Below are 8857 nucleotides of genomic sequence, written 5' to 3' on the forward strand. Positions count from 1 at the left end.
CGCAAACACCGAGGGTCGTACACTTGGTCCCTAATCTCTGTTTGTATCAGAAAACGTATACTGCAACATACACTACGTTAACCATACATCTCGCAACAAAGGTCACTTCACTACGGTGCCTGTTGGCATCCATCATTGGACTCTCTCTATGTGAAAAGTTCTTCACTGAACGTTCTATAACTAAAAAGCTATGTATCAATACACTTGTCCTTCATTAGAACTGCAGTTCAGCCTTCAAGACTTCCAGATCTGAAGGCTAAGTTTCTCTTGGGTGGTCATTTTACTGTGGATAGTCGGCCAACCCATTACCTGGACAACTGAGAGGTTTCACCTCGAAGTAAATCTAAAACATCACAATACACATTTATTTGCTGCTCATTACCAGACCTTCGCAATGGTGTGCTACGTGAAATGTTCATTAGGAAGCCAATTTGAACTAACAAAATCTAAATAGGTTGTCCCAAGGTGAATCCTGAATAAAATGTCCCTTAGTTAAATTTGAATAAAATTGTTGCCTGCGATAGGAGCAAAAGGTTCCTTCGTAATACGGAAAAATTGACCATTTGTGAAACATTTAATAAAACGCATCTGAAATCAATAAATCGTGAATAAAACAACACCTTGCAAATAGAACCCCTTGTTTCTCTAATCCAGAATAAAACTGCCTTTCGGGAAACCTGGCTAAAATATTCGTTAATTTCTCTTTAAATTCAAACATGACTGACCGACTAAAAGCATACCACGTGAAATTTTGTTCAGAAGTACTAAGAGCCGGTAAGGAATACCCGACAGTTAACCAGACTTGTAAGTCACGCAACTAACACTGATAAATGTCTCAATTAAATTGGTGTAAAACAAATCGTCAGCTAAAACTCGAATAAAACGCCTTACAGAGAGTAGCCAACAGTGCCACTTGCATACCGAAACACGGCACTGGTGTCGTGAAGGAAACAGAAAAGAAAAAAACAGCGCATGCGCATAAAAGTCGTCACTCTTTTAGACAATGAGATGTGTAACCGAAAGTAGGGGTTGTGCAAGGTTACGACTTCTGGGTCTGACAGAGCTATCTAGGGTTCGGCACGCACTATATAGTTGTCCTTTTTATTATTAATTTATAGATTGTCTGAACCTCGACTCAAGTACATCGGGGCAGTAGAAAATACTCATGAACAGCTCAACGTTAAAGCACTACCCCCCTCCGAATTATCGGAGCTTCTTTCATCATTTGCATCTTGGTATATGTAGTTTTTCTGTACCGGTTAAAATGCTTATTTGAACATGATTGGGTAACCAATTAGACTACAATTCCCATCAACCTGCACGAAAGAATCATTACGCCCCCTTAATTTTACATACCTCCCTCGCATAGTACGCCGGGGGATGTAGTTTTATATTGTCTAGCGTATCATGAGCACGAACGACCATGGGATGCATACTTAACTACAACTCCCGGTAAGCCCGTGAACACACGTTTCCTTGCGTTGCATCAGCTGTCACTGCATGTTTCTTTTCGGAACCGGTGTAATCAGGAAGGTAGAGAGAGTTGATCATGAAGCTAACTGTGTGCTCCGCGGGATCCCCGCACTGCCTGAAAGTGCTGGCCGCTGCTGAGCGGTGCCGGACCACGGTGGAAGTACACTGGGCGGGCCCTGAAGGTAAGAGGGGGCTCATGTCTGTTGGCTTACTTTCGTTTGGAGGGGCACCACTTACTGCAATAGATCGATCTATCCGACTGTGTTGTTTCTTACAGCCGCCCACTGCCAGTTGACTATTGAGAAAACTCTCTCAAATTGTTACTGGGGCGAACACCCCGAATCAAATGTATGACAAGAAGTGCACCCCCAAAACGTCTGTAGATTATGGATCCCATGACCACCTGTATACATTAAATAATCTTACAATTAGCTGTATTTTAGGGACACCCACCCTCACCTTTGTATGTTTAAGGATGTTGGTTCGATGTATCCGTTTTTTGGGGGCGATGATGATCCAGCAGAAGGCCAACGTTGGAAAATTCACTAAACCACATATTTCAATGAGCCCATTCTCACTTATCCGAATGTTCATTCAAACTCCCTGGCCAATCCGCTGGGGGGTCAAGTTTGATAGTTTACTTAAGTTCTGATTAGTTAATTCCCTATAACCACAATATTTGTTTAAATTAATATTTCAATACCTAACTAATCTTCACAAATCTACACTCTTTCCTCTGGTCGATGGACGATTAGTTGAGTTAGTTGATGGTGATATTAACAACTATTTAACTAATCCACAGATCTCAGTGAAATAACCACAGACTCTGGGTAAGATTCTAAAGCTTTATCTAAGATTTCAGTCATAAATGTAATGCTCATTTACAGATTCACAGTGCAAGCCCCATCATTCTTAACATGGGAGAGAAAAAAATCAGTTAGCAAGGCCCACATTAATACAGAATTCATTCAACAAAATCAAATGCAAAAAGAGTGAAGAACTGTAGAGACAAAGACTATTGGACAGGATCAGGACAGGACAGATACTTACTAGGCTTCTCTATAAATCCGACTCACCAGGGCGCATCCCTCTCTTACACACTCTCCCTCCTCGATGTTCTTCCGAAATCTTCAAATCTAATCAGGCTGTTATTTGGTTCTGAATCTTCCCAATCTGCTCTCTCCTCCTATTTTTTTTTTTTGAATTTCTTTTTATTGAACAAAATCAACAAAGAAAACATCAGGTGACACGGTACAAAATAATACAGATCAATTGATGACTTTCCATACCTACGAAATATACTGCAGTCATCTCAGTTGGCGGATCAAGGGGACGTGCGCTCCTCGGCCTCTTCGGGAACCATTGGGGGGGCGTACAAATGTCCCCCCTATATTGATTCCAAGCCTCCCAGATCTTGCCTCACTTCCCCGGACAACCCCTTGCGGAATATACTGATCTTTCCCTAAACATACACCAGTCCAAGTCCTCCCTCCATCTCTCCACCCGAGGTGGCTGACTAGCTCCCCACAATTGGGCAACATTGCGCTTCGCTATCATGAGTCCCAACGTTATCCATTGCTTTTTGTATGCGTTAAGGTCAGTTGGCTCCCAGATATTCAGAATACACCTAGGGGCTTCCAGCCGCAATTCCGTACCCAGGACCACACGCAACGTCCCCCAAAACCTGTGGACCCTTGTAAAATGCCACACAATATGTGTGAATGTCCCCAGTTCCCCGCATTCCCTCCTGCATTCCCCTCTCTCCGAGCAGTCCATGTGGACCAATCGGGGCCCCGTGACATACGACCTGTTCAAGATCTTTAGCTGCACCAATCTGAGCCTCATCAGAATTGCCGCAACCCGTGGGGATGACACTGCTTCCTGCCAGTCCTCGTCATCTAGCTCTAACCCATCCTCCTACCATTGCCGTCTAAGGAGTTCTAATGGATCTTCCATATTGTTTATGAGCTTCTTGTATAATAAAGAAATAGTTTTCTCGGGAAGATGGCCGTCTAGCACTCTGTCTTCTAGTGGAGAGGCGTCAGGGAGTGTCGTGTCCCTAGGGATATGTGTAAGCAGTGCATGCCGTACCTGAAGATACCGGAAATATTCACCGTCACTAAGGTGATATTGTAGCTTAAGGGAGTCGAACGACAGAATCGTACCGTCCCCTCAAATATCCTTTATGCAAGTGATACCAATTAGATCCCATTTGTCAAAGCCTTCCAACTTCCACAAACTTCCCAACTTTTCCGAACTCCATAATGGAGTGGCAAGTGTAAGCCTCAGTTTCCACCCACTTAAGGTGCCTGTTGGCCGCATGCCACACCTGGACGTCATGTGCCGTGGGTCCTGTGAGGTGGAATCTGTGGTGCCCAGCATACAGTGCTCTGGTTTAGTCTCCCCCTGGCATCTGCCATCGATCCATAGCGTAGCCGGGGTCATTAGGGGCCCTATATATCCCGTGGTTCACTGCCACTAATTGAGAGGCCCAATAATATTTCTTGAGATCTGGCAGCCCTAGGCCCCTGTCGTACCAGGGAAGGGTAAGCTTAGAATAAGCTATACAGGGTTTACCGTCCCAGAGCAGCTGTCTCTGGAGGGACTCTATTTCCTTAAAATATGACGCGGGAACTGGGTCCATGGCATTCTGAAGAGCATATAGGAACCGGGGCAAGGCCAACATTTTAAAGAGTACCGCTCTACCCAAAAGGGAGAGTGGGAGCGCCTTCCAGCGCGCCACATCTCCCCTAAATTGTGCCAGAGGGGGGGACAGGTTATTAGTGAACCGGGCCCTAGGGTCCAGGGTGATATAGATACCGAGGTACCTAATGCCCGATAAGGCAATCTGTATAGGGCAAGCATTGGGGACGACTGGTGGGTCTCCCTTGAGGACTAAAAGAACCGACTTGGACCAATTGATAGCGAAGCCTGAGTACCTCCCAAAAATAGCCAGTACGTCCAAAAAACAGCTCAGGGACCACCTCGGGTTAGTTAGGTAAAGCAGGATGTCATCAGCATAGAGTTAGAACTTATCATCCCACTCGAGAGTCCAGCGCATCCCGCGTATGGAACGGTCCTGCCAGATCCATGCCGCCAATGGCTCCAGGGCTAAAGTGAAAAGGAGTGGGGACAGGGAGCATCCCTGTCTGGTCCCTCTGCTCAGGGAGAAATCGGGGGACTTGCGGTTATTTACCACTACCCGGGCCAGTGGGGCATAGTACAAAAGGCGCACCCAGTCAATAAATTCCGGTCCGAAGCCTAGCTTGTCCAGCACCGCAAAAAGGTAGCATCCAAGGACACCAGCGCTGCTGGTTCCTGAATTGTTGGGGTCCGGCCCAGGATCCTGTGAAGGCGGCGCAGGTTGAGGGCAGCATTTCGATGCGGCATAAAGCCCGACTGGTCCGGGTGTACCAAAGTGGTGATGACCTTGGTTAACCTCGTCGCCAGCAACTTCGCCAGGACCTTAGGCTCCACGTTTAAAAGCGAGATGGGCCTATACGATGAACAGCTCACCTTGGGTTTACCCTCCTTGTGGCTAACCACTATGTTGGCAATACGCTGATCATACAGAAGTTGCCCCCTATCTTTGCACTGAGTGAACATAGAGCGGAGGAATGGAGCGATTTTATTAGAATTCAGTTTGTAGAGTTCTACAGGAATGCCATCCGGCCCCTAAGGCCTTGCCAGAATTTACCCCCCTGATACCCTGCGCTACCTCATCGTTAGTAAGCGGGGAATCCAGATATATACGTTCGTCATCGGAGAGCCAGGGCAGTTGGATGTCCCTAATCATCCCCTTATTATCCTCCTCCGAATACACCCCTTCCGAACGATACACCGTACTATAGTAGTCTGCAAACCTGTCGGCAATAGCCTGCGGGTCAGTGATCACTTCAGAGTCCCCCCCCCCTGTAATTCAGGCACTAACCGCGACGCCCACTCTCTCCTTTCCAGCCAAGCAATCAACTTTGCCGCTTTCTCTCCATGCTCATACACCCTACTCTGGGTCTCACCGCACTGCGCCCTCGCCCCCTCCTTAGCAAGACTACCAAACTCATTCTGCCTGTTTAAGACGGCGGAGACCTTCTGGGGTTACTGTTTGGGATATTTCCCTTTCCAGCGGTATCACTGCCTCCTCCGCTTTCTCTAACTCGGCCTGTCGCTCCCTTTTTTCTTTACGATCAGGGATAGGACCTCGCCCCGGAAAACCGTTTTGAACGCCTCCCACAAGGTTTGCGCCGAATCCACTGTGCCCTGGTTGTCTTGGAAGTACCTGTCCATGGCTTTGACTATATCTCGCTTGACGGTGGGGTCCCTTAGATGCCATGGGTTGATGGGAGCGATCCTGCCTGCGGTGACCCGGTCAAATTCCAGCTGCAACCAGAGCGGGTAGTGGTCAGAAATGCCCCTCCCCAGGTGCCGCACCTCCCGAACAGCACATGCCTGGGCGGCCGGAACTAAGATGTAGTCTATCCTAGACTTACTGTGGTGTGTGGACGTCACATGCATATACTGCACGCCACTCTGATTCTGCGTCCGCCAACTATCCACTAACCCCGTTGTATCCAAGTAGTCAGGGAGCCACCTCTGTGCCGGTCGCAGCATTCTAGCCAGGTGCCGATCCGTTTCACCGCCAACCACCGCATTAAAATCTCCTCCCATGACCAGGGTGCCCAGAGGCAGAGTTAGAAAATAACACCCAAATCCCAAAATGTATCGGTCTGTAGACCTGGTGGGACATAGATGGAAACAAAAGTAGCAGTCTTCCCCTCCCATTGGCCCGAAATGCCAACATATCCGCCCCGCTGATCATTCAAGCCACGTGGTCCGATCAGGGGAAAATCATTTTTAAGTAAAATGCCGACCCCCCTCGACCCAGACGTGAACCCCGCATGAGCTACCAACTTGTAGCCCCCCCTATGTAGGGCCATGCACCTGTTCCCGATAAGATGTGTCTCCTGCAACAGCACCACGTCTGGGGAGTGACGTCTGATGAACTGACTAACCATCCCCTTCTTGATTTTATTACCCAGCCCGTTCACATTCCAGCTAAGCACTTTGATCCCGATCCCCTCCCACTATTCAACATTAGACTGGTATAGAAGCATCACATTTGCTGCACTGTCTCCTGATGTTGCAAACATAAAACAAAAACCACATGAACCTACAAACAGCGTGACCCAGATCACCCAGAGCCCCGCCAACCCCAAACCTCTCTCTCCCCCCCTCCCTACACCCCTGCTCGCGGCTTACGCCCATCCCCAACTGGCAGTGTGCCTGTCGCCCCACACTCTAACTCTACGAACGAACTAAAGGTAGTAACGAGGAGGAGAATCAATGTCCCGCACCCCCCCCCCCCCGGCTCCCCAGCAAACATTAAACCCAAATTCGGAGTGGCCCACACACCTCACATTGTCCCTATGCTAAACAGGATAAAAAACATCCTTGGGTCTAGCCCCACTACCTGACAGTTCACAATAGTCCCACAGTTCTATCTGCCTCCTTCAGTCCTGCTCCTGCCGTTCGCCTCCTCCCTCACGATCGGGACCCTCCGGCGCGGCCGGGGGTGATTGTCAATCCAGTCCGATACCACCTCCTGGTTGTCGAAGAACCAGGCCCTCCCCTCTGCTTCCACTTTTGATCGCGCCGGGAACATCATTGCATACTTCAAGCCTTTGTCCCTAAGTTTCTTCTTCACTGCTAGGAAACTTTGACGTTGTTTCTGAACAAGTTACGTGAAGTCAGGGAAGAATGAGAGGGCGGTATTCTCGTACCGAAGGGGGCCCCCCGAGCAGGCTGCCTGCAGTATAACATCTCTGTCCCTGAAGTTAAAGACCCTCGCGATCATCGGGCGAGGTGGCGCCCCAGACCTGGGCCTACCCCCGGGCACCCTGTGTGCCCGCTCAATTGTAAAGAAGTTACCCAGTCCCTTGGGCTTGAGGTAGTTAAGGATGATGTCCTCAACGAACAGGTCTGGGGCCGGGTTTCTCAGCTTTCTCTGGGACCCCAAGGATGCGTATATTATTGTGTCTGGCTCTCCCCTTGAAATCATCCAACTTCTTGTCAGTCAGGGCCCTGGAGGCCTTGAGGTCGCGCACTTCCTGCTGGAGCAGCGCCACATCGTCGATCAAGCTGGCAGTCTTTATGTCTAACGATTTTACCTTTTCGCTCGCTTTCGTGAGATCCGCCCGGATGAGGTTGACCTCGATCGTGTCCAGTTTATTGTCCAAAGACTCCATCTTCTGTCCCAGCGACGTCTGGACACCCTCTATAGCTGCCATCACGTCCAGCAGCGTCCTCTCCGCCGGCGGTCCTGAAGAGTCACCACCCACTGACTGGGCCCGTTTCGGGTCTATAGGCGAGCCTTTAGGCATGGTGTAGCGGTCCAGCTTGTTGGATTGAATCTGTTTCGTCCCTCTGGAGGACCTGGGAAGATGCTTGTCGGTGTCCGGTTTGGTCGCCATCTGAAACTCTGCTCGACGGGCGCGTCCACTTCCCGGCTCCATGCAGATATGTGAGGACCCAGACCGAGTCAACCACACTCGTTTACTGTATCCACCCCTCCGCTGTCCGATGCCATCGATCGGGTTGAAGATGCAAAGCGCCCCAGGAGAGGTGACAACGTGTAATCCTGGAGAGGCAGTGTCGAGGGTGCAAGTCAGGATCACCACCGGCCAATCCTCTTCCATAACTGGCCGGGCGACCCGGGGCCCGTACAGCACACCCAGCCAACATCAAAGGGCCGATAGGCCGGAGGCCCAGTTAGACCCCACACGAGAGGTCACAACACAGACGGGGGGCCGTCCCACAAGTCGGTCGCAGCCATGGACCACAATATGGTGGTGGCAGCGGCCCGATGGAAGAACAGACCAGGAGGCATGCCGCAGGGGAACCGCTCCGCACTGCCGTTGAGCCCCTATAGTATGGTATTGACGGCTTACAGTGCCCACCTCATCCGCAGAGTGGGACAATCACCACACAGACCTACATCAGGATAAACTGCAGGTCAATGGCGTGGCAGCACTCCTCAAGTCTCTTGCGCGGTCTCTCAGCCACGGCCGTTCCTCCTCGAGCACCCACGCCACAGGACCGCTAATGCGGCGGCATTAGCCCCCGGCACGAATACCTCCACAGGCAGAACCGCCACCTCCACTCCAGTCCCCGGGGTCAACCCCGCAGCATCCCAGGGTCGGCAGCCTTGATAAGCATGCTGCGGCACCACCATATGCCAGGTCTACCTGGCCTGTCCAAAGGCCCACAAGAGGGGGGGGTGGGGGGGGGGGGGGAGCCGGGAACTGTTCGCACACCCCCGATGCCCCCCACCGCCTAAGCCTCAGGCTCCTGCAGCACAGTGTGGCTCCAGCGCAGTCCGGGGGCAGCA

General features: G+C 50.4%; 1 protein-coding gene across 2 annotated transcripts in view; it reads left to right on the plus strand.

Moving 5' to 3' along the window:
• The first annotated feature begins 1470 nt into the window (after positions 1-1470).
• The window catches only part of LOC144831395 (methionine--tRNA ligase, cytoplasmic-like), a 179760-nt gene continuing 172373 nt past the window's right edge, over positions 1471-8857 (plus strand). The window contains exon 1 of one of the 2 annotated variants that reach the window (XM_078688991.1): positions 1471-1655. In XM_078688991.1, coding sequence (XP_078545117.1) covers positions 1550-1655 — 106 coding nt within the window. In that variant the 5' untranslated portion in view covers positions 1471-1549. The remainder of the gene's footprint in view (positions 1656-8857) is intronic. The other variant, XM_078688990.1, reaches the window with a different exon arrangement.

Source organism: Lissotriton helveticus, chromosome 1_1 (genome assembly GCF_964261635.1).
Source record: "Lissotriton helveticus chromosome 1_1, aLisHel1.1, whole genome shotgun sequence".
Taxonomy (NCBI): Eukaryota; Metazoa; Chordata; class Amphibia; order Caudata; family Salamandridae; genus Lissotriton; species Lissotriton helveticus.